At 42.1% G+C, this 27,281-nt stretch overlaps 1 protein-coding gene across 1 annotated transcript in view; it reads right to left on the bottom strand.

Annotated features, from left to right (window-relative positions):
- The window catches only part of POU6F2 (POU class 6 homeobox 2), a 366,489-nt gene extending 341,711 nt beyond the window's left edge, over positions 1–24,778 (bottom strand). Inside the window, exons 1-3 of the mRNA XM_045286283.1 lie at positions 24,682–24,778; positions 22,369–22,460; positions 18,503–18,731 (exon numbers count right to left, since the gene is read on the bottom strand). Of these exons, the coding sequence (XP_045142218.1) occupies positions 18,503–18,731; positions 22,369–22,460; positions 24,682–24,778 (418 nt within the window). The remainder of the gene's footprint in view (positions 1–18,502; positions 18,732–22,368; positions 22,461–24,681) is intronic.
- Positions 24,779–27,281: the final 2,503 nt, after the last annotated feature.

The raw sequence follows: 27,281 nt of genomic DNA, 5'->3' as shown, positions 1-27,281 counted from the left end.
TAGTAAGAACCATAGGCATACCTATCACTCAAGAATCTCCCAGAAGGGAATGCTAGAACACAATATCAGATATATTTATAATGGCCCAGTTGCGTTCTTACTAAGAGTTCCGAACAATTTTGCAGAGAATATTTGCAAAGCATTCAAGTTAAATGCACTAACCAATTCAATGGAATGTGTGATGTTTTTATGAGTTATCTATTTGCTAAGGATTATTCAAACTCTAGACCTACTGAAAGAAATTAAAAAGGCAACAGTAAAGAGAGTTTTCCTGTTAACATGGTAGACTGATGTAATATGGTCATCTTGCCTTCTGGAAATATGTAGACATTGTGGGTAAAATGTCAAACATTTACATATACATGCAGAAAGGAAAATCGTCAGGCATCAGAAACAGAACAGGGTCAGACTCAAGCATCTGGCCCATCGCCACTGGGCATCCAAAGCGCAGACAAGGTTAGAGGCCTGGGAAGCTGGGCGTTGGTGTCTGGGCACCAACACAAAGGCAGGCTATATAGCTTTGGACAGAGAAGCAAGGAGAGGAGTTCGCTTTGATCTTGAACTTTGCTAGGGTTACCCTATCGGTGAAAGGTGATTAGAGAAGTCCCCTTTGCTAGCCCAGGGTATTCATAAAGATGCCTGTCTCTGTTAAAGGCTCTAACCAGAATCCGAATGTACGAAATTGATTCAAACCCATGCTGGCCCCTAAGTGGGTGCGTAGACCTAGACTCCATGAGCTGATCATCAGGCCTCTTCTTGGAGGCACTGCTGGGCGGGTTTCAGCTGTGGGTGGCTGAGCCTTTAACCATTTGAGACTTCCATGGCTTTTAAAGACTAAACGTGGGGGAGCTTTCTGGGGAAAACTGAAACTCAGTTCTTCATATTTCCCGGTGTAGAGACTGCATTTATATAATGTGCATAACACAAATATCCCTAAGCATAGAAAGTAGTCTGTGAAACTTGTCGGGCCTTTAGCAGAAGCAACTGTGAAGCTTCATAGTAGACCCCTCAAAGGTGAAAGGATGTCATAGAACGACGGACTCTGCTTCAGGTGAGTTCCAGATAAGGATTTCCCACAGAAGACAGTGACTCGCCCTGAGGGAAAGAGAAGGAGGCAAGAAGAAGGGTCTGTTTCTCCAGTCTTTACCCTAAATGGAAGTCAACAACACCAACAAATAAAATAAATACACTTACGATCAGTAGCGATAGCTAAGTAGTTACGCGTTGAGCTGCTAGCCGAAGGCTGGCAGTTTGAGAACATCAGCCGCTCTGTTGGAAAAAGCCAGGGCTCCTAAGCCCACCAAGAGTTACAGTCTCAGAAACGGCAGGGGGCAGTTCCACCCTCTCCTATGGGTCGCTATGAGTCAGCATTGACTCAAGGACAGGGATTTTGGTTTTGATTTTTTTGTTGTTTTAAGAGAGAATGGAAATCACAAAGAAAGAAGGGCATCTAAAATAATAATGATGAAAAAGAACATTTTAAAGGGAAGCCTAAGGTTAAGTCGCGATTAAGTACAACTACAGAGAAATAGCAAACTGGGTGACCTAAGAAAACAGCACAGATGTAGCACGAAATGCAGAGAGAGAAAAGTATGTAAACGAGGTTAAGAAACTCAACAGCGGAAGGAGAAGATGCAGTGTGGGTAACAGGCGCTCTTGGCCACCACAGGCACAGGCGGGGTTGTGGTTGCTTTCAGGAGAGGAAGAGGGAGTGGGAGGACGGTGTACAGGAGAATGCTAGCATCCATTATCTATTGGTTACAATGAAAGGTCTCCCACACATGTGGCGAAACCTTAATGCCTGTGATTTCAAGATCATGTTATTCTATTACCAGGGGGCTTCAACAAGTGCCTGAAAAGGGGAATTAAAATTGGTTGTGGGACTTTTCAGGAACTTTATGATGCTCCCCCTTTATGTTTCCTCTGTTTCAAGCATACATTTTCATAATCTGGGGTAGATTTTGCACTGACAGCATATCTCAGTTCAGACTAGCCACATTTCCAAAACTCAATGGGTTCCTGGTTACTACAATGGGCTTTGTGGCTTATGATAATAAAAGCAGCTAGCATTCCTGTAGTATTTACTATGTGTCTGGTACTAAATATTACACACATTATCATATTTAATCCACAAAATAAGCCTATAAATTAGCCGAGGAAGGCAACGCTCAGGTATCAGAGTGCTTTGCCCAAACCTACAAGGCTAACAAGCCGCCGAGTTGAAATCGCAGGTGGCCCCCGGGTGATGAACAAGCTCCCTTCCCACGTGTGGCTGTGAAGTAGAATTCGCAATCAGATGGACTAGGTGCAGATGGTTCTTGTTTAGCTTTACTTTTTTAACGCATGGAGAAAGACAGGGCTTTTTACTCTCAGAAAGAGGTACAGTCTTGGAAACCACAGGGGTAGTTCTACCCTGTACCGACTAAATGGAAGTTAGTTTGGTTTTGAATTTTTAATGCAGGAAAAATGTAGAAGCATTTTCCTTGCTTTTAAAGTTGCACCTACACCAAGTGAAGGGTGACTCTGGTTCAATCATTTCGAAGTGAAAACAAATTTACATACCATCAAAGGACACATTTACATAAAAGTGAAGTCCTAACTTGGAGGTTCCTAATCCAGGGACTACCTATAGTCCCAGTACTTTCCTTCAATTCCACCCAGCTTCATGGTGCCCTGTGTGTCAGAGGAGAACTGGGCACCCCAGCACTTTCAGTGACAGACTTCTTGGAAGTCAACCACCTGACCTTTGCTAAGACACCTCTGGGTGAACTCAAGCCTCTGAGCTCTGGTTAGCTACCAAGCACTTGAATCAATTGCACTGCCCAGGACTCTGGATTGAAATGAATCCACCTCTCAATCCTGCTGTTAGCAGTTCAACACTTAGCTGACAGCACCATAGGTCGGGAATGAAACCTGGTCCATGAGATTCTGGCACCTACCCTGTGAACCATGATGCTCAGTGGTTGCCTGTGGGCAGAAGCTTTCTCCTACCTGGTCCTCTCCTGACCACGTAGCTTCTATAGTAACTGGGCTGACGAAGATCAAAGACTTCACTATGGATTACAACTCAATATAAAGAAAACCCAACTCCTCACAATTGGACCAATGGACAGCAGCATGATAAATGGAGAAACACTGAAGTTGCCAAGGCTTTCGTCTCTTGCTTGCATCCACAACCAATGCCCAGGGAAGCGGCAGTCAGGAGATCAAATGACACACTGCATTGGGCAAAGCTGCTGCACAAAACCTACTGAGTGTGTTGAAGCAAGGATGTCACTTTGAAGACTAAGACACATCTGAATCATAGTATTTTCATTCATCACATATACATGTGAACGATGGACAATGAATAAAGATGACCATGGAAGCACTGATGCCTTTGAATTCTGGTGTTGGCAACAACCAATAATGAGAATACCATGGGCTGCCAGAACAAGCAAGTCTGTCTAGATGGTATACAGCCAGAACTCTCCTTCTCAGAAGAAGCCAGTGGCTAGAGATTTGGTCAAGTGAAGGGTAGGGTCCGTGAAAATGAAGAAGGCCTTCAAGGAGGTAGACTGGCACGGTGGCTGCAGCAATAAGCTCCAACACAACAGCAATTGTGAGGATCGTGCAAGACTGGGCAAGGTTTCCTTTCCTCATGCATAGGGTTGCTACACACTGGAGCTGACCCACAGCACCTCACAACAATAGCAAAAAAGCACGCCAACTCTTATTCTTACTAGATGAAATGGAAAATAATCTGGTCTGCAGTCAGTTGAGTTTTCACTTGAGTGAACACCTTATCTGAGCCCAGAAATCATGCTGAGCATAGCCCCCCTCCCTCTGCCCACCTCTAGTTTAGGGGCTGGAATGTGGGATCTACTCTTTCCTTTAACTCAAGATCACTTCAAAATGCAGTCAAATGCCTGAGAGCAAGAGTCTGCCAAAGAAAGAGAAAGCATGAACTAATTCAGCTTGTGGTGCTGGTGCCGGGTTAGATTCTTTTGTCTCTCTCCACTGCTCCAGCATGTGACAAACTTCTATTTCTGTCTTCTCTATAAAAGTGTCCCTCGTTGGGGAAGTTGTGCGCCTCTCATGGTTTCATGATAAACTGGAAGTGAGTAACAGGGCTGAATCAAAGGAAATAACATTCCAGTTGCTGCTGCTGCTGGGCTTGCCTTCTAAATGTGGCTTACATGATATTTCATCTGTGCTGACACCTTTCACTCTCAATTATTTGGCTGCTGTCAAAACAAATCAATCAAATTATAGCACTGTGTCTTCATGTTACCATTCCATTGTAAGTTAGCAGCATTAGCTTTGAAATATATGGAAGTATAAATTTTATCTCTATTATTTATTTAACGCAACATTCTCCCATGTGAGTTATTTTCCAAACACAGCAAACTCAAATTATCTTATGTCAAATGTTGAATATATATATATATACATATATATATATTCTTCTAAGAATGTCTCAAATAATGGCACACAGGGGAACTCAGATGCATAAAAATGTGTTAATGGACTTGTGTATTTGTGATCATATTAACCCAGTGACAAAAGGCACAAATACTATGGATGATCTTAATTTTGTCTCTAAGCTGGGTGCATACAGTGGATTAATGTAATTTAAGGGACTATGACAATAAATCAAAGGAAAAGGTCAGTGTGGGAGCCAATTTGTGAAGAGATTGATTCTGCTTAGAATAAGACATTCTTTTCCAAGGCCACACATTTAAAACATTAAAACTATATTATTTAAATAAGAGCTTTTACAAAACACCAGAGTCAAGCCTGGCGAAGCTGTTTCTACTGCCATAGATAGCTCCAATAAGCACGACCTCAGAGGCGCTTTAAAAATCAGCAAGCAAGAAATTAAAAAAAGAACTCAAATACTTCATATTGAGATTTTTTTCAAGGCTGCAACTACATTTTTAAATAATAGATTTATATCAATTGGGTAGCTTTTCAAAAAAAGAGCAAACACCATTGAAGTTTTTAATGTAGCAGATCTTAAAACAGCTTCTTTATACACAGAAACGTGGTATGTCCTTAGAAGATAAAAAGCAAACGAGCAGATACATTATTATTATTATAGTTTGCTCTTTCTTATTGCACTGTGCATAAATAAGGGTAAAACAACCATCAAAAGCTCCAATGTGAATGAGGAGATTATATCTAATGAAACAGAATTCAAACACCAGAGCCCCAGCAAATGTGGTGCAGAATAAGCAAGGAGCCAATATGTTCCCCACGAGGAATTATCATTTCTAGCCTCTGCATGTTCCAAAGGGAGTGCTGTATTGGGACTCTTTCTCAGTCTCTATGGTGATGGCCTTTTCTTCCATGGTTTGAATTGTGGTAGGCCCTCCCTAACCTCGTCTCTCCCACAATGTCTTCCCTTCCTGACTTCAGTCAGATATGTTGATGGTTTCTACATAAAAAGGGCCAGCACAAACCTCATGTATTTCCAACTGGTTCCTAGTATTTTATTTGAACATGTCACAGGAAACTTGAATAACCCACATCAAATAGGACCAATCATCTCTTCATCTTTCCTGCTATACAGCTACATATTCAATCCATCACCAAATACTACCAACCCACCTTCTGAATGTTCCCCAAATCAAGCTCTTGAAGTTCATCACTGCCACCAGCACCCTTCTCCCCTGAGTTACTGCAGCGTCCTTCTCACTAAACTCTACATCCCTGTGCTTAGCCCCGTGCCTGGAAAACAGCAGATACTTAGTAAGTAAGTATTTGTGGAATCCACCAATCTGTGTGTACAGTTCCTAGCAGAAAGTGAGGTTTAGCTTTTTCCTAGAGAGGCTGAGAAATACTAACAGCGACCTCTCGCTGGGAGCCTGCCTTCAGGTATTATACACATAAGAGAAAAGGGGACTTTTAGGGGGAACATTAGCTCACAAAAAAGTGGGCAGAAAGAAATTGGGGACCACTTTGTTATATTTTCCACATCTACCTCCTTTCCATAGACGCTTCCACAGCTAGAGAAATCCTCTGTCTGGATTCCAGAGGAAAGCTGGACCAGGGAGTCTTTCCTGCTCATCCTTCGTCATGGAGGGTGGTTGTGAAGGATTTCAGTCACAGTCCTTTGCCCACTTCAGCACCAGTGCCATTTGAGAAGAAGCCCTCTTGGAAAGCAGCTCGTCACTTTTGCAAACTCTTATCATCTAATCCAGTTTGCACACCCTGGTGTAGACACATTGCTAGATGCCATCAAAAGCCCAGATAGATTTACAGCCTTATTATGTGCAAACTGGGGATCACGTTGCTTCCCTGCCTTTTGCTTTGAAAATAAATGTCTTGGCTTGGCTTTGACATTTCTGTGGCAGCTGGAAGCCATTATCCTTTGACAATGCTTTATTCCATTGACAGTATCTCTGAAGTGTGCACTAGACTAGTCACACTCCTCATTCATGTGCTTCCAGTGCAACCCAGGCCCCAGTGCCTCAGTGACGCCTGCTTCAAGGATAATGTACTGCAGAACGGGCTTCTCCAGGTCTTTTAAATAAGAAGCGTGATTCCTTGGAGACATTGGCGGTTTGAAAAACTGCCAAAGTAAGACACATTGCAACTACTTTTCCTACCTTCTTGATAGCGGATTTGGTATTACTGTATGGCATGTCACGTGGGGCTCTTCAGAATAACACTGCAAATATGAATTTATGGACTAGGTATTTTTAATATTGGACTTGGTGACAGTCAGCGAGGTAGGAGAGGCTGAGAAATTATTGCACACTAAAGCCAGATCCAGCTCTTCTCATTTCTAACCACCATGGCTGGTCCTGTCTTGTACTCTCCCATGAATGGTCTTGACTCTCTCCCATAAAGTTCATGTCACTGCTGCCATTTTCTTCCATGAACTGTGTATATATATTAATTCAATCAACTTTCCTAATATGGGCATCACTTGAATACAGGACTTTCGACTGCTTCAGCCTGGCTCAGGAAGCATTATCAGAACACACACAAGGTTTAAAATTTGGGTGAAGTGGAGTGATAACGGAGCTTGGCAAAATGATGGGTTGTAGCCCTGCTAGAAACGTGATCTCTCTGAGGGCACCATATGTGCTGGATAAAGCAACCAAATCTCTTGCCCTGGCACGTGGTTCAAAGCTGGTGACCGATTATACATACTACTTTAAGGATATGTTACTCTCCTCAGTTTTACCAATAATCTATCCTCCACACCAGGCAGCTGAAAGCACTCATTATACTCCTTGCAGCTCTCCTGTTCCAAGCTTGGACTCATGCATTTTTCCATTCTGCTTGCCCTTCTTGGTAACTGCTTTTTTTTTTTAAAGTTCCTACAGCTTCCAGTTTCACTTTGCAGTCCTGATAGAATCTGTCGGAACCAGTTCGGAGCCGGGCTCGATGAGCACAAAAGTCAATTAAATAAAAAAGGCAGGATGTGTGGCCAACGATGTGGTTTGTTCATGAGTGGTACTACAATGACCAGAACATGTTCCCACCTAACCCACCTGGACCTTACCGACCATTTCATCTTCAGTCCACAAGAACAAGCATGCTGAAAGGCAGTCTAATGAGGACTGGAGATCACTCATTCATAAGGAACGCTAAGCTCATCACGGCACTGTCTTCACGTAAGCTTGTCTAACGCCTCAGCACTCGCTACAGACCCTCTTTTGTAGTAAATGCCCGGGTCCTTTGATAGCCACTTGTCGCCCAGAGGAGAGACATCGAAGACTCTAGTTATGCCATCTTCCTGCTCCTCTGGAGACCTTGAGGGGAACAAGCATGCTACTAACCAAAAGATGGAACTCTTGGGTCAGCGCAGACACACACTGGAAAAAAGGTCTGGGAAAAGTAACCAGTGAAACCCTATTTTGAAGCTTCATGGGGTGGGGTGCCAAGAGATGGAGTTAAGTAGGCAGCAAGCGTTTTTTCCCCGTACCCCAGTGTGATTTCTCCCTAGCCTCAGGCGCAACAACCAAACGTGGGCATCAGATTCCGTGCTTCTCAAGCCTTCTTCTCGACATAGGTGTCTCTCTTCTTTCTCTTGATTTTAAAATTCATTCATTCCTTCTTGAGCAACTATTGGATCAAGCATACTTCTACTGTTCTTGGGCCACATTCCTGAGCTAAACGAAGATGCTTGTCCCAGGGTTTGCTCCGTAGGGGCAGAGTCTGATGGAACAAGATACTCCAGATACATTAAACAAAGCAGTCCTCCTCTGTAGTGCAAGAGCCAAGCATGACGGTGTTGCTTCTGGTAGAAAGGATAAGATTCGAACATTTTTATCTTGAGATTTTAAGGTTGTATCGAGGGTCCAAGACTGGAGGAATTGATGTCTTTAGATTATGCTGTTGGTAAAGAAAATGGAAAGTACCATGGATTGCTAGGAAACATACGAATCAGTCTTGGAAGTATAGTCAGAATGCTCTTTAGAAGGGAGGATGGTGAGACTTTGTCTCACAAACTTTGGAAATGCCATCAAGAGGGACCGGTCCTGAGAAGAGGACATCATGCTGGGTACAATAGAGGGTAAGCAAAAAAAGAAGATCCACAATAAGATGTATGGACAGAGTGGCTACCACATGGACATAAAGCATAGCAATGATTGTGAGGCTAGTGGGGGGTGGGCATATTTCCTACCGGAGTACATAGGCATCCATAACTCACACCGGACTCAATGGTGCCTCACAGCAGCACGAGACGGGAGAAGGTGTTGTGAGAGAGGACAATAAAGGAGGACAGGAGTGCGGGGGGACAAGAGGGTGTTAGACTTTCTGGAGAAGAATGGTTGGAGCCGGAGCGCACAGGCCCTTGGGCTGTAATGTGCTCACCGAACACCAAGGAGAACAGAGTGCCTTGACACTGAAGTTTATTACATTTAAGAGTGCGTGTTTGGGCAGAGCAATGGGAATAATGAGACAAAATAAATTAGATTTAGGATGTATGAGGAGATTTCAAAAAGTTATGGAAATGGAGTTAAAAGATGCGGTGTTATTCCATGAACTTTTGAAAGCCTCTCCTGTCTCTTGGGGAAAACCTTGATACTTGGAACTGCTGAAACAAAGGATCAGGAGCGGTCTTGATTTCTGAAAGTCTACATTCCCAATCCTCAAGCTAAATTCACTGCCGTCGAGTCGATTCTGGCTCATAGTGCTCTATAGGACAGGGTACAATGACCTCTGTCAGTTCCGGAGACTGTAATTCTTATAAGGAGTAGAAAGCTTGTCTTTCTCCCGGGGAGTTGGCTGGTAGTTTCAAACTGCTGACCTTTTGATTAGCAGCCCAATGTACAAACACTATGCCACCAGGGCTCCCTTCATGCCTCAAGAAACTACAACTCTTTAACTGCTGGAAATTTCAAGCAACCATTCAGCTCCCCAAACTTCCACAAGACACATTAGGACTGAGAAAAGCCACCAAATATCTTCCACATAATTTTCTCTTCAGATGTGGTCAAAGTTGTTAACAGACAGAGAGGAATCTCCGAGAAGACGTGGTCCAAGGCTACAGAACAATGAGCAAGGGCTGCTTCTCTAGAGATGCTCAGTGGAGGAAGCATCTCCTACCTCCAGGAAAGGGGACCATCACCATGTTGGCTCACTGGGCCATTGGAATCTCCATGGGCAAACAAACGGGTGTATTTATAAAGTGAAACATTACCCAGAAATAAAAACAAATGGCCTATTGATACACACAATAGATGAACCTCAAAAACATATTGCTGAATGAAAGAAAGGCAACAAAGAATGCATACTACGTGATTCCACTTATGTGATGTTCTGTAAGAGGCAAAGCCAATCTATTGGGACTGAAATCAGATTGGTGGTTACCTTGTTGGATGAAGGGGGTTTTCCTGGAAGCAAAGGAACCGTAGGGGGTAAGGAAAAAATATTCTATGTATTGATTGTGGTGGCAGTCATGGGAGTATACCTCATCAAAACTCATGGAACCGAGCACTTGGATTTTTTATATCTTATGTTGCACATATAATACCTCCATTGACACAAACCCAAAAAAGAAATGGGAGATAATTTGTGCATGGAATCTTAACCCCAACACTATCCTTACACATTTTACCATGTCCAGATTGACTTTGGGGAGTCAAAGGAAAAGCAGGGCAGGTTTCCTGGCAGAGTTAAGGGCAGGGAACCATCCTTGGCCTTGAATTTTCAACTTGCCTTAAAGCTAATTGCTTTTCCATGTTCATGGTAAGCAGCACTCTTTAATGTATTTTGGTCATTAATTTAAATGTTATGCTTGACTTAACTGGAATGTTCACACTTTGATATAAATCTCCTCCTTAGCACATTGATATTCTCCATTATGTGGCCCTCTAGTGATTCGTGAGTCATTCTGACCGGTGCCTTGCGAAGGAGACGCTAACCTGAATCTTGATGTCCAAGGTCACTTCCAGAGGCAGAACTACCTCTGCTCTCCTTCTAACCCCCTTGCTGTGTTAGTATGAGTGTCAAGACTATATTTATTAGCTATTTGGGGGCCATCACTTTTAAAAATCAAGAAAATCTAACATTTTGGTATGAATTCCATAAAAAGGCATTTATTTTGATGCATCAACTAATAATCTCTGCTCCCACGTTAGAACGATTGCAAATGACATTCTTCATAAAAGTATCTGGGCAGTCCTGGTGACACTGTCAGGAAGTGCTGCGCTGTAGGTTCAAATCCACCAACCACTCCAAGGGAGGAAGTTAAGGCTATCTGCCCTCATCAAGTTTCACAGCCTCTAACCCTTCCACAGGGTTACTATAAGCTGTTATCAAATCCATGGTAGTGGGTTTGGTTGGGGGCTGTGGCTATCTATGTGTTGAAAGAAAATAAACAAAATGAGAGGCACTTATTTTTAAGAGTTTACAAAGTATCTGACAGTCCTTAGTAATTTCCCATGTTTAAGGTTTATAAGCCTTGGTGGCATAGTAGGTTATGCACTGGACTGCTAACCACAAGGTCATCCGTTCCAAACCACCAGCCACCCTGTGAAAGAAAGACAAGGAAGGGTTTTACTGCTGTAAAAATTACAGTGTTGGAACCCCATTGGGGTAACTGCAGGGGCGGTGGATTACTTACTCTGGTTTTTCTGGCCCCGGTCTCTAACTTCCACCAGATGACCTTTTACTGTATGGATCTAGTAAGAAAGCAGGGAAAGATACTGCCAGGATTTATCTGTGAGTAATTGTGAACAGAATTCCCTGAATTATCAATCCTGCTGCGTATACAATGAGCCCTATGAGAAGCAAGAGGAAGGATATCATTACCATCGAGAGCCCGGCGTTGAGTACGTGTTACGGGTTTGAGATCCCTGCGCAGTGAACCTCCTGAATCCCGCAGACAGCTGTGCCATCAGAGGAGGCGCAGCCGAGCCAGGAGCCGGGGTCGAGAACAGAGTGGGGGACTACTTTCCTACCCAGGAAGCAAGTAAAGCTAAGTGCTTTGGTGCAGGAGGCTGGCTTGCAGAGTAGGGTGCCTCTGGGTACTTCGTTGGGAAACATGGGTTTGCTGAACCATGCAACCTGAGCTGAGTGCCTTAGAGATGAGGCTTCCAGGGAAGTGGAATGCCCTTTGGGGCATTTATTAGAAGACCTAAAAGATCTTTGTAGCATATCCTGATGAACAACTATGGTGGTAAGTATTGCTCACTGGCACGACAACTTGTAAAATTCCTTAATGAACTGACTGATCATGAATTTTGTTAGTTCTGTGTAGTCATTGAAATGGATATTAGAACCCAGAGAAGTAATTAGAAAGTATTAACCAATACAAAATAGTCACTGTCAGTCACAAATGACTTGGTGAGTCGGAAGCCCCTTGGTGAGTCAGAAGCCCCTTGGTGAGATGGATTGGCACAGGGGGTATGACATTGGGCTTAAACAGCAATGACTAGAGGATGTCACAGGACTAGCCGATGTTTCATTTCGTTAGACACAGGGTCACTATGAGCTGGGACTGACTGGAGGGTACCTAACAACAACCATTAATAAATACCAGTTGTCTTTCACAGGATTGGCTTGTGGATTGTCCGCTGAAACCACAGCAATGCGAGCGACAAAGGATCCAGTAGTGGAGCGCTCATGCGTAGGTGAGACTGGCCCGTAATTGGAGGTAGATAAAGACTGTTCCAAGGTGAAGTAAAAACTAAAGCCCAGACCACTGCCACTGAGTCTCTTCCAACGAATAACAATGCACTAAAAGGGTTCTGACGCCGTGAATCTTTATGGGAGAAATAACTGCAGAGCGACTGCTGGATTTGAACCACCAGCCTGAGCAGCTGACCCAACAGTACCACCAGAGCTCCTGAGGTGAGACAGGAGAGGGTAATACACATCACCTACTTCTAGGACCCAAGGTGTGAGGAGTGGGCCATTTCTAGGTCTTCTCTCAGATTAGAGCATTCATGGCTTGCATTTTAGCCAGAATTTCCCTTAAAATAGCCAGAATCTAGACTCTACTCCTAACATTTTAGATCAGAATTTATCTCGATCTTATTCTACACCAGAGTGGGGGCGGAGGGGTGCATACTGATCTATTCAGTTCGGCCAGCAGAATAGCCAATAGAACGCCTACTATGCCCACTTTCCTTTCTGCTCATGAAAGAGCATGTTTCTTAAGCCAGGGTGTCCCATGTTCAGTACCAACCCATCCTGGCTTTCCCCTCCCACCCACCTTACTACTGACTGGACAAGGGTGAACACCCAACCTTAGACTAGGAGTCACTGGTCTGGCCAGGTAGCACAGTATAAAAAAGAAATTATTCTCTTTTTGAGAGTTTGAAGTTTAGATATGTACTTTTTTGAAGTATGAAACCAGAAAGTTTGAAGACAGGAAAAAAGATTGAGGTGATGGAGATGGGGACACCGATGGAAAGCTCTTAATGGACACATGAGCTGGAAAGATGCAATTGTCAACAGGACCGAAATCAGCCAACAGTTTTAGCTAACCAACGCTATCCAGTTTAGTAAAGAAAAACCATGTTGAAGCATCATGCACTGAATTGTGTCTCCTGAAAAGAGATGCATGGGTTGAAGTCTAATTCCTGTACCTGTGCGTGTGAGCGAGTTTGAAAGTAATCTATGAAGATGGTATCAGTTAAAGTAAAATGAAGGCACACTCGAGTCGGGTGGGTCTTAGTCCAAAAGAGAAGAGACGCAGAGATAGTCTGTCCTGTAAATGCTGAGTTAAGAATCCCAGGAGATGCTGGCATGCAAACCACAGAATGCCTGGAGGTCGCAGAAGCTGGAAGTGTAGGGTAGATTTTTTTTTCTTTCCTTCAAACCTCGTAAGCAACCAGTATGACAGATACTCTGACCATACATTTTTGGAATGCCTAGATAAATAAATGTATGTCCTTTAAAGCCACATAGTTTGTTATACTTTGTAACAACAGCCCTAGGAAACTAATACAAGGAAGACGTAGAAGAAGGTGGGCAACTGATTATTAGTCATTCTGGAAGTCTGCTTGCTGGGGCACAGAGGGGGACAGTTTGCAGCCTGGGGGCTCACTGGATTCTCTAATGTCCAAACCTCATCTCAGCATCCCACAAGATTTCTACCTACTCTGTCTCAAATATCTCAATAGAGTACGACCCCATTCTTGAGGAGGAAGGGAAAGCCCGTCTATGCCAGATGGGTTGTCTGCTGGGCCATATGGTCCCTTTGACAGCAATGCCAAGCACTTGCTGGATACAGTCTCAGATAGGAGCTGCAATAATGCTTCCAAGATGCAAGAAAGCTCCTTTTGCTCTCCAAGCCATGAATGTCCTAGCAAAAGGGAAAATGTCACCAAACAGCTTATGCTTTTCAGTTATTAAATTCCTCTAGACTAGAGGCTAGGGTATGCCTTCCCCAGCCAGAATATTTTCAATGGCCTCATATGCATGTTAACATGGGATACTGAATAAAGAAAACCAAAGAAGAATCCATGCATTTGAAATACGGTGCTGGCAAAGAATATTGAAAGTGCTGTGGACAAAATAATAAACAGATCTATCCTGGAAGAAGTACGACCAGAATGTCCCTTAGATGCAAAAATGGTGAGACTTCATATGTATTATATACTTTGGATATATTATCAGGGAAAATCAGTCCCGGAGAAGGACAGCATGCCTGGTAAAATAGAGGAAGACCTTCGACCAGATGGACTGACGCAGTGGCTGCATTGATGCGCTCAAACAGAAACACAATTGGGAAGAAGGCATGGGACCGCGTGGTGTTTCCTTCTGTTGCACACACGCCTCTTATAAATTGGACCCACTTAACAGCACCAAACACCAAGAGGCTCTGGGTGGTGAGGGAAGCAAACAAGAACTAAATTAAAAATAAAAATAATTGCGTGCCCATCTAGTTTGGTCCATATCTTGGGAACTCCACCTGTGTCAAAGAACTGTGCTCCATAAAGTTTACAATGACATATCTTTTAGAAGTAAATTGCCAGGCCTTTCTAAGTCACCTCTGGGTAGACTCAAATGTCTAACCTTTTGAGTGGCCTTCAAGAGCTTCAACCATCTGCATCACGAGGGACTCCCAGAAGGATCCATGAGGACATATCACCACACACACCACTTCACACACACATTTTGGAAAGAATAAAACCAGGTAGAGGCCCAAGAGTCCCAGTACGTTCTGTAATGTAAGTTGAGAAGGTACACAAACCTAAGGTATATTTTCTTGGGAGTTGTCAGGGCCTACAGTTGGTTCCCTAAAAGTTGGGAGATTGACTGATCAGCTTTTATAGCCCCTATCTTGCAAATAGTAGTCACTAATTTAGAAACCTTGGGGAGGTGGAACACTATGGAGAGTCACACTCCATATTGTCCTTGGACTTCTCATAAGTGATAAGTTCATTTTGGTTTGCCTGGAACCTTCTTGACTGTGACCCTGAAAATCTCCAGGATTAAGTACCACTTGAGTCACAGGCAAGCAGGGTAGTTGGCCACTCTACTGTGAAGACTAGTGAGGTCTGGGTGGTGAGGAGGCCATGGAAAACGTGAAAGGAAGAGCAAAGCCCAAAGACCCAGAAGGTGGAATTTTTTCTGAATCCTAACAGTAATTTGGGAATTGGCAGTCCCTTGTAAGGAGGTCAAAAAGAAGGTATAGGGAAGGGACTGGACTACTAAGAATAATTATGAGGCATTTCCTGGAACTAGTTGACTTGCAATTTGGAGATGTTTTAATGACTACTTAATCCAGAAAGTCAAGCAAGATTCAGAAGGAAATGTGAAATAAGGACTATCATTGCTGACATATGATGGACCATGGCTGAAAGCAGAGCAGTCAGAAAGATGGTTACCTATGTTCCATTGACTAATGGGTCATGATAAACTATGCCTAACACTGTGAGAATGGAAATTCCATAGTACTGTGCATCAGAGTTGTGTCCTTTCACATTACTTATTCAATTATATGATCAGCAAATAAACTGAGAAGCTGAACTGTATAGAAAATAATGTGGCATTAGGATTGAAGGAAGACTCATTAACAAGCTCCAGTATGCAGATGCTTGCTCAAAGGGAAAGCGGTTTGCAATACTGATGGAGATCAAAGACTAGAGGCTTCCATAAGACTTATACCTCAAAATAAAGGAAACAGAGACCCTCACATCTAGAGCAATAAACAATGTCATGATAAAGAGAAAAGAGAGACGTTGTCAAGGATTTTCTCTTCCTTTACTTGGATCCTCAGTCAATGCCAATGGAAGCAGCAGTCAAGTACTCAATGTATTGTCTTGGGCAAATCTTCTGGAAAAGACCTCCTTAAAAAGGAAAGACGTCACATGAAGGACTAAGATACTCCTGACTCAAGCCCTGGTAATTTGCCAAACTTACTCCTGTACATGCAAAAGCTAGACAAGGAATAAGGAAGATTGCAAAAGAGTTCATGTGTGGAAATAAATGGGTTGGAGAAGAATATTGAATACAGCATGAACTGCCATAATGATGAAATTGTCAGTCTTCAAGATGGATAGCCAGAATGCTGCTTGACAGTGAGGATGCAAAGACCTCGTCTTGCACACTTTGGACAGGTTCCAGCCAAGGCCTAGTCGCCGGAGAAGCAGCGATTGTTTATAAAACAAAGGATCATTGAACGCTCATTGAATCTATCAGTGGCTGCAATATAGCAACAGGTTGAAGGATGGCACAGAGCAACATTTCGTTCTGTTGTACATCAGTTGGTTATGAGTCAGAAACGACGGCACTTAATAAGAACCACCTACTCCCAACCTATCAAAATCTCAAGGATGGAGGTGAAGGGGAATCATGAGGATGTAGATATGTAGGAGATAAGAGTTTAACTATTAATACCAATATACTTATGAAGATGCTACTGATCGAAAATTGTTTAAGAACCCCAAACTGATGGATAACAAGAGCTTGGTCTTTGGTTGAGCCAGTTTAATTAGTCATGTCACAAATCTCAAGATTCATTCTGCACAGAAAATTCATATAAATCTAGAGACAGTAATTGGATTAATGGTTTCTTGGAGGTACGGCAGGGGAGGTTGGGGCAAAATGGGGAGCGAATAACAATGAGTATAAGAACAAAGAAAACATTCTAAATTTGATCGTACAACTCTTCTTAATATGGCTGAACCATTGAATTGTACAATTTGTGAATTATGTGCCAATAAAATTATTTTTAAAATGTCAAAGTACACTATAATACTAATATTTAATAATACAGCAAAACTAAAATGAAGGTTTTGATGAAAACTTACATTATAGCAGGCCAATGTTTTATGACCTTAAAATAATAGGTAATAAAATCCTTGGAATATTAAATCTTCTTAAAGGTACACTAAGTCTGTTCTGTGAGGATCTGACTTCCGCATCCAATCTTAACCAAGCAGGATTAATTCATGACCTAGGCGTTCTACAAGCTTATGTTTATTTATAATGTTCTATATTCCCATGTGCACAAATGCTTCAAATGGAAGGTTGCATTTTGATAATGCCCATTTCTTCATTAAGATTTCATCATCCGTCTACATTAAAAGCCTCTCCTCACACTCTGCTGCCCCTGCCTTCACCTTGGATGTTCCTGCCTTATTTGCTCACTTCTAGATTCTGGCTTCCCAGCACTCTCTCAAATTGGAAACAAGGAAAGTTTGTGCATTAGCATGTCCTGGGAATACATGATTTATGAAAGGTAGGTTCCTTGGCACAACTTAATAGTATAAAAGAGAAGTTATTTGAAACATTAAAATGAAAATCAAGAAGTGGCAGTGATAGGTAGGGTTTTAGACCATAGAGGATGTCAAAAAGTTTGAACCAAGAATTAACCACTTCTTAGAGTGTCTGTTCTCTCATCCATGGGCTGGTGCTCCAAATTACTCAGTCAATTATAAGAAGGACCCAATTTTACACCCATTAAAATAGCACTTTCATTGTTGTTCTGATAACATATCCAGCCAAAGCCTCATTCAACAAAAAAACTAAAAGAAAACAAAACTCAATTGCTAGCACTTATGTCAATGGAAAAAACAAGTACTGGTCCAAAATAAATGTAGAAATAAATAAATAAATTTTATTTCATATAGGTTTAAAATAAATACAGACTGGTAAATCAAGAAGTCATCCTAATCAGATTCAAGCCATTTCTCCATCACAGTGACTACCAAATTATCAAATTTCTGAGAAAAGTCAAAACTTTCTATGATATCAAGAATATTCCCTTTCCTGAGTAAAATTAGAATCTGACTTTTATGATATGCCTATGCAATATAAAGGTTTAATATAGAACTCTTTATTTTGTTTAAAAGCTACATTATTTGGGGTCAGAATATGACCCCTGTTGGGGTCAAGATATAACTCCAAATAATGTGGTTTTTGTTTGATAGTTAAGACTAAAATATACTTGGTAACAAACAAACAAACAAAAGCTCCTTGTTACCCAGTCCATTCTGACTCATGGTAGCAGTTTCTGACACTGCAACTCTTCACGGGAGTACAAAGTCTTATCTTTCTCCCTCGGAGTGGCTTGTCCTTTAGAACTGAGGACCTTGCAGGTCGCAGCCCAACATGTAACCACTAAGCCCCCAAGTCTCTTTTGGTAAGCAAAACAATCATTAAGTAACTACTGTAAGCAATGCCTAGATTTGAGATATTCCATCCATTTCAAGCACAAAGAACATCTCATCTATGTATGGACATATGTAAATGAGAGACCGTGTGTGATTATAGCTCAGGTCTTCCTATAACCACATAGTACTTTCACATAAGTGTTTGATAGTTCATGTAATGATTGCTCATACCTGCTTCCAGAAGACCTGGAAGTCTTAAAAGTTAGGAAATAAGGATTGATGAAGCCCATTGTTTTACCAAACCTGAGATACACAGATAACTTGAAACTTTGCTTCCAGCATAAACCATCCATATTCCCATTGGCAGAAGCAAGTTTGGATCACCTTCACCGTTTGGAGTTATTTTCCTCCAACAGCTGTAGACAATGCCAGTGGCATTGCCTACAGAACTGCCCATGGCACAGGGACCGACAGACACAGTGGGTTACCTTGTAGATTTTGCAATGGCAGGGTCATGATGCCTCCAGCCGCAGCTGCTGCTACCAGCCCCTGGATGTTGGTGAGATTCGCTGTAGGCAGTGTGAGGACCAGCCCTTGCTGTCCTCCGAGCTGTCCAGCCATGTTGAAGGGAATGAGGATAGGTTGGTTGAGGGCAGGCGGGCCTCCAGGCATCACGCCAGCTACAGCAGTGGCCAACTGCTGCGCTGTCAGAAGTGGCTGCAAAAACAATAACAACAGATACACCTAGCTCACTTTACAGTGGAACTAAGACATTGGTTTGTAGGATAGTTTTCTCTCACATAATTAGTGGCAAAGAGTTCCTGAACAACTAGTAAAGAAACATGCTCTTTTCCAGGAAAACAACAACAAAAGATGGGTTAAAGAATCATTTGTTTGGACAATTTCATTTAGTTTTCATGATCAAATGAAGAACCTGCCATCTAATATTTGAAGCTTTCAACTAATTTAATGTATGTGGTTCTAGAAAGAACTCATTGGGATCAGAAGACTTTATTGGGTAAAAAATAGAAATGCAGAAACTCTTAACCAATACTATTTTGATTATTAAATGGGCAAAAATAATGTAAAAGACTTATTCCATGTAATTGAGACTTTAGCACAACTGTGATGTAGACCTATAATTATGGCCAGTGCATGCTGGTGTAATCCTTTTAGAAAGCATTTGGAAATACATATCCAGACCTAAAAAATATTCACCCCCTTTTGACTCAGAATACTTTCTCCTGGAATATAACCTGAAGTCATAATTCAAAAGGAATAAACAAGATAAATGAATACATGCATTATATTTTAGAATGCACCAATCATGAAAAGTAGCTAGTTATGATACTAAATGTGGGAGATTACAGAGCTGATGAAAAGAATAATCAGGATGCCTATTTACAAAAAAATGTTTAAAAGTCTAATATATAAAATGCATAGGAATATAAACTTGATAATAAGTTATCTTAAATTAAATTAAGGTAAACTGAGGGCTTCAAAACATTCATGGGAAAATGGAAATGAAAGGTGAAAGGGGCTTTGAGCCCCTTCATATGTGATAAGATAGTGAGATGAATATAGAAAAATAAAAGTAATTGATGACTATAAAGTTTTAAATCTTAAAAAATTGCTTTCACTGTTCCTCTCACATTTTGTCCGGTCAGAACAACATAAAAATGTATGCTTATCTTTCCTATGTAGCCACATGCTATTGCTTGGTAAGAGACAGGCGGCCTGACCGCGGTGTGCTTATTGGCAGCAGACGTCGGGGGGGGGAGCAGTCTGCAAGTCTTCGCTAGGCGTGACATAGGAAGGCGTCCTGCCCTGGCTGAGCCACAGGACAGGAAGGCCTTTTGACTTGAGAGTCCTTGATCCAAGACTTTTTTCCTACCCCATAAGTGATGTGTTAGCAATGATCCCAAGGGTCTTATTTTTCCTAGAAGAACCAATACAAAAGTTGTACGGAAGGGTTTTCAACTTATTTTTTATATGAAAAAATTCTATTAAGATAGGACCTAGTCCAAAGCCCGAGATGTAATTGACAGGCATGATATTAGTGCTTGGGAATCTCTGGATGGTGCAAATGGTGACTTGTTCAGCTGCTAACTGAAGGCCTGGAGGTTTGAGGCCAGCTAAAGTTGACTGTAGAAAACAGCCTGGTGATCTCCTAAAAAATCGGTCATTGAAAACCCAATGGCGTAGAGTTGTATTTAGACACACCGGGATTGCATGAGTTAGGGGTCAACTTGATACTAAATAGTTTTATGTCTTGCAGCACTTTCAGGTAAGCATTGGACTACGAACCACAAGGTTGGCAGTTCAAACCCACCAGCTGTTCTGTGAAGATAAGGCTGTGTGCTCCCATAAAGATTGATACCTTTGGAAAGTTTACAGTACATGCCAATGAGTTGGCCTGAACTCAAAGGCAGTGGGATGGTGGGGTTTTATTTGGTGGTGGTGGGATTATGTATATTAATTCAGTTATCCTACTGACAAGGTATAGAGAGTGCTTAAACAACTTGTTCAAGGTCCCAGATCTAGCAAGTGCAGAGGGGTTCAAATCCAGGCAGTCAGCTCAAAGTCCTTTCTCTTCACCACCTCTTACTACCTGGCACAGATTAAGTGGGGACTGTCTTATTTGATGAATGGAGGTAGTGTGAGAGTCAATTTGTACTTGGTATTAATCTGCTTCTTCCCCACAAAGTCCCTACTGGGACACTCTGAGGAAGCCCTGAGACTCCATGTAGCTTAATTTTGTTATATGTTTAAGAGTTTTTAATTTTTACATATCTAAACATTGTTATGGAGCTTTACTCAGCAGAGCATCTAATTCGATAGTTCATCCATGCCAAGAGGGCTATGGCATCATCACCACAGTCAATGTGGGCTCCTAGTGATGTGGACTCCACTGTTCTAGCCTCCACGGACCTGGCTCCTACTCTATTTGTTATACTCCACTAGATTCACACAAAGTAAATTCATCTTCTTGGGGGGGAAAAAAGGAGCAAAAATGCTATCCTAAGGCACAAAACAAGCATAATTCAAACAGAACTAATCACGGGCCTCGCATTCCTGGTGGTAAGCTACAGCCAATAGTAATAGTATGGTCAGAGGGAGGGCTGTCTTTGGGTGACATGCAGGCCACAGATTTGGAGTGTTTGACTGGCTGCACTTTTAAAAACAGAATCAAGGGTTAAGTAAGTGCATTTGCCTGGCATTTTGTCATACCCCTCATCAACCTGGATCTATTCTGTTACTTATGTAAGAGGCATTTAAATATATGACCTCTAGCATGTTCTTGCATACATATACGCACACGTGCACACACAAATGTACACATAGATCCACACAAGGACACGTGCACACACACTCGCACACACATAATGTTAGAAGTGTGAAATTAGGAAGGCATGGCACTAAGAAGCTTGTTTCTATGGTCCATAGAAATGCCCTCTCAAGGCTACCGTGAGTGAGTCAACCCTCCCTCATGGTGCAAGACAACTGAGAGGGATGTTGGGACCTCTGACCACAGGGACACATTGTGGGAGACGGAACAAGAGAGTCAAGACCAACCCAAGAGCTACACTTGTGCTTGACAGTCTTGAACTGATGGGCTGCCGATGTGCCAGAAGTGATTGTGATGCAGGAACCATGACAGCAGAAGGGAGAGAAAATGGGCAAGCTTCTGCTAGCGAACTCTGACAGCTTCACACCAAAGGACAGAGATGACCAGAGAGAGAGAGAGAGAGAGAGACAGAGAGAGAGAAAGCCCAGCCTTTTATAATTGTGCTCTACATCTCCATATAACCCACATCAGGCTGCGAAAAAAACAAATATTGTACTTTAAAAAATAATGAATGTATTTCTTTATTAATGCAGGAGCTATGTGTGATGTACAATATTGTCAAACCCAATAAGCTGAACTTGCATTAAAATTGCATTAACTTTTTTATATTAAATCATATCTTGTATTTCAAAAATGGCTATAGTAAGGGTGTAATAACTTAATTTCCTTCACACTCCAGTCATTAAAGTTTTACTTTCGAGAAAACTGCCTGGTAACCAAGAGCAGAGTCATAGAGGAGCTTCAGGGGGAGGGGAGGGGAAGAAATGTTTCCAAATGATTAAAACCAACATTTCCTTTAAAAAGGCAGAAGAGTTTTGCAAGCACATTTTTTTCTTGATTGCCTTTAATAAATAATGTAGCCATATAGCTTTTCATATAAAAATTTATCACCGTCTTTGCCTTGTTGGAGTTAATTGGATTTAACTCATTATTATTTATTTGGTTATTTATGGGGTTGAACCATCTGAAAGGCAGCTGAATGAAAAGCAGTTGAGAGATACTAACCTGTGGCCCAACTGGGTACGAGGGGTGCGTCTGGCTGGGCTGGTGTTGGTCAGGGGTGCCTGGGTCTGAAGGTAGTGAGTTTCCTCTGGCCCCTGGAAATCAAAAGAGAAGATCTTTCTTAATATGAGATCCAGCCTGGGGTCCCTTCCCATAATCCCATGTCCTGATGTCACATCACATTAAGGCACAAAGGATATGCCACAGTAGTTTATCAATAGCTCCAGCGCTCAAACCACTTACCAACCACATAAATTATGCTAACATCCAAAGTCATTCCAGGTAGAAGGATATGACAGTAGAGAAAATGACACTATCATCACTTGCACTAATAGTCTTGCATTATACATTAGTGGACAGAGCGTCCACCAGTGGTGGGCATCCTTTATGCAGAGGCCAGGGACAGCTAATCTGATTTCCCAATGACAAAAAAGAATGTGTAATCTTTTTACACATGGCCAACGTTAGGCATGGCCAACCTACCCATAATATCCCTTCACATGGCTCTCCTCCATTATCTTCAGGGCCTTCAGCCCTTTCCCACCTACATACTTCAGACACGGGCTCTTGGGTTTTCCTAAAAACACAATCTTTTCCGATGTCATCTTAATGAATGTCTTGAAAAGAATATGGATTTCCTTCCAGCAAGTTTTCTGGGTGCTAATTGAAATTTGGGGTCTGTGGGTGGTCAAATAAAAAGATTAGAGGTTTTAGTCCACCCCGAGGTGCCTCAGAAGAAAGCCCTGAGCTATACACTTCTGAGAAATCAGACACTGAAAACCTTCCTGGGTCACAGTTGGAATCTGACACACAGTGGGGAGCCAGGAGTTGGAACTGACATGGCAGTTGTTATATTTTGGGCAATGTGTGTTTCATTTTGTTTTGTTTGTTTGCTTGTTTTTAATGGAAACAGTTGTCATCCCACACTGACTTTAGGGAACCCCACTATGCGAGACACAGACCACAATGAACTTCCTTCACTGGATACCAAAAAAAGCAAAAACTCTACGGGTACAAAAACAGAAAACCCACCAAAGCAGTCATGCTTTCAAACTTTCTTAAACATCATAGTTCCTTGCTGTGGACATAGCTACTGTTTTGTAGGACAAAAGGTAGCAGTAAAAACAGTGACAACAACACATACATAAATAAAGAAATGAACACACAAGTAAAGCCATTATGAATTTGCAAGGGTTTCCAGTTGGAAACTCTCATTTTATTGAGTTTTCTAATGGGTGGGATTGGGTTGCAATCCAATTCTAAGCAGAACTTAACAAGATCCTCTTTCTCAATGTTTGTCCTCTGAAGAGCAAGTGGAAGACAATTCAAAACCTGTTTACTGGCATGCCATGGACAACAAAGGGGAGGAAAAAAAGATATGATTCTGTCACACTTATAAATTTTGAAGAAGGTATTATTGGCTCATTTAAAACAAATTCTTCTAGATAGTCTCCAAAGGGACAGACTCATAAATAATGGAAATGTGGGGAAAATACTTCAGCGCATTAAGTTCCAAATAAAATTGACTGCTACATATTATTCAATTGACTTCTATCTCCACAGCGATGTGTCAATCATAACAGCATTTCATAATAGGATTAAGCAATAAATGTGCAAAGCCATTATGCAGAAATCTGGAAATCTGATTAATTTGTAATATTTTTTTGTGCTGAAAGTCAGAGACGGACACTGCTTGGGGAATACTTACAAGCATTCTATTGAAATTTCTAAATTGATTTGGAACAAACTAATAAAAACACAGACTTGCTGACATTTTATAAAGTGAATTCTGTCAAAATATGTTTGGCATTTTAATGATTGCTGTCATTTAATAACAAGGCTAAGATGACCCGTCACAAGATGCCAACACTCTCCCTGTAATGTGCAGGAGAGGACCTTCCTTTTAAATTTTTTATAGGTGATTTACTTATGATGCTTGAAAAGCAGGGCATTTTAAATGGGGAAGCAACAAGATGTAGTGTAAACCTCTCTGTTCTGCTATCTGCAAATCCGAATTTTGTCTTCACTTTTTCAGCAGAGCTCTCTGGGCCTTTGTAGAACGAACCAGGTCCCAACATGATGCTTTTGGTCAAATAGTCAGGTTAGGTAAATTCCCAGGTTAATGGAAATCTACTTCAGTTTCACTTGATAGGGCTTTTGTCTGTTTACTTATTTGTTTCATTTTCCCTACTTTCCAGGCATAGTATTTTTCACTGGGTTGTGAAAAGAGAGTTAAGATATTCAGAGGGGGGAAAAAAGCAAATCTTTTTTATCAAATAAAAACTATATATCTGAATTTTAAAAAGTATGCCATGCCAGACACCTCCAACTCATATTTCCTCCGGTGGACCCAGTTCACTTGTTCATTTTGCTGGTAAGGATGCACCATGGTCACGGTCAGGATCTGCCTCATGCAGGTACCGGGTCAACAGCACTGTGTGTGCGTTAAGCGTAACTCTGTAGAGATTACATTTGCTTATGTTTCCTCCTTTGTTCCTGGAGGCCCTTCCCAGCCCACAGTCGCTTGTTCGGAGGCGAGTTATTCTCAAAAACCATGTTTGATTCAGTACAGGGCAATTCCACACAATTTCACGTGTAAAATGAGGTCTTTCACAGACCCTAGAGGAGATTATGTATGCTCTCCTGGCTGGATCAAAAAGTAATGTTTCTTCTTAATGTGCTTCTCCATTTCCCCCAAACACATGTATCTCGCTTAACCTTGTAGGACCGGAAAGCCATCTGCCGGGTCATAAAGCAGCTCCGGAATCAGATGCCTTCTGGCAGCCCGCGTGGGGATCCAGCAATCAGAAGGGATAAATGAGGTCAGCTCAGAGAAATCTGAAGCAACCCACAGCCATATATTATAAACGAGTCCGAGATTAGCTGTTTCTATGGGCACAGCGGGGGAAAACAGCCTAGAATGAGTTGGACCCCTACCGCAAGGTCAGCAGTTTGAAACCACCAGCCTGTCTGCAGGCTAAAGATGTTTTACACGAGGAAAGAGTGGCAGTCTCAGAAACCCACAAGGGCAGTTCTACTCTGTCCCACAGGTTGCTATGAGGCAAAATTACCTCCCTGGCAGTCCGTTTGGTGGGGTTGTGGTTTGTTTATGTGAACCGCTTTGCTCCAGATCGAGGAAACAGATCGGAAGCCTAGGATAGGGCTCTGCAGCCTGTGCAGAAGATGGTCCTCCCAGTCACTGTGGGGAGCAACTGCAGGCTCTGCTAAGGACGCGGGGCCCGAGGTCGAATTCCTGCCTCCCCCCGCCCATGGTGGGAGACCAAGGCATGAACCCTGATTATTGAAGCACAGCCACTACACATCTGTGAGTGAAAGTGTGCATGCTACCATCATGCGGGTGGCATTGTGGGCGGCTAACCGCAAAACGTGGGAATCCACCAGCTGCTCCGTGGGAGAAAGGTGTGGCTTTGTACTCGCGCAAAATCTGCAGCCTCAGAAACCCATAAACGCAGTTCAGCCCCATCCTACAGGGTCGCTGCGAGTTGGAATCGATTCGATGGCTGTGAGTTTGGTGAGTGAGTTTTATCGTGCTGAACAACTTTCAGCAGAGCCTGGAGAAACGAGAAAGAAAGGCCTGGCAATCTACTTCTGGGAATCTCGCCTGTTCTGACACATAGCCTGGTGTCATGAGTGGAAATCAGTTGGATAGTAACTGGTATGGCTCTATCAAGGCAGAGACCGTGTCCCGACTCACCATGTTCTGCCTCTTCACGCCCTCTCCTACTGTCTCAAGTCAAAGTCGACTCATAGGCATTTCATTCATATCTATTTAATATCCATTTAGGAGAAACAGAGGATGGGATTTTGATTTGGGAGTGGTATGATTCCTTTAAAATCGGTGCCGATATCCACTTGACTCTTTACTAATCAATAGTCATGTTTTTGTTGTTGTTAATTGCCATCCAGTCTGATTCATGACAAATGGCTTGTTGGATATGTCTTTAAAGTATTGGTATATTCTATCTCAGTTCCAATTATGGTTTGAAAAGAAGTTTGGTATCAGAGTTAAAAGCAGAATTTTTTTTGAACTTCTGAACTCTGCCTGGGTTTAAATTTAGCTCTGACACTTAATGGGGTGGGTGAATTTGAGAGACATTTTACACTTCTTTATGCATCAGTTTTCTCTTGTATAATGTGGGTAACACTAGTACCTACTTCATACCATTGCTATTACATGGACCAAGGGTAAGTTCATGGCAATAGTGCTTTTTCACCACACAGATGCAATTTGTTTTGGTTGTTGTTTTTACTAATATTTCATATCGCTTAGTTTATTCAGAATAATCACTTTTCCCAGGCAGAGACTGCTGTGGGAGAGATACTTGGTGTCAGAACTCCCAAGGAAGGTTAGAGGGTAGAGGCGTATCTAATCTGTGCCCCATAGGAATCATACCCAGGCTACTGATGGATGACTTTCATTCTTTTCTTTTTCCCTTGTCATGCCAGAGCTCAGATGCTATATCCATGCCATTTCCTATCATATATATGTACATATCATGTACATATATATGATATATATGGGGTACCCTCCCAAAATTATGCTTTGTTTTTTTGATGTGAGGAGGATAGTACATATGGAGTTCATTCCACCAGGTCAGACTGTTAAGTAAACTTTCTATTTAGAGCAATGGTTCTCAACCTTCCTAATGCCGCAACTGTTTAATACAGTTCCTCATGTTGTGGTGACCCCCAAACCATAAAATTATTTTTGCTGCTACTTCATAACTGTAATTTTGCTATTGCTATGAATTGGTCGACCCCTGTGAAAGGGTTTTACAACCCCCAAAGGGGTCAGGATCCACAGGTTGAGAGCCACTGATTTAGAGGTTTTGAAAAGATTATGTAAGAGTGTGTGACAAAAAAGTCCTGCTTTGTGGCAGACTAGGGACTGGTTT

This window comes from Echinops telfairi, unplaced genomic scaffold, assembly GCF_000313985.2.
Source record: "Echinops telfairi isolate 266 unplaced genomic scaffold, ASM31398v2 ScPeMD7_7;HRSCAF=31, whole genome shotgun sequence".
Taxonomy (NCBI): Eukaryota; Metazoa; Chordata; class Mammalia; order Afrosoricida; family Tenrecidae; genus Echinops; species Echinops telfairi.
This window is presented reverse-complemented; position numbering and strand designations above follow the sequence as displayed.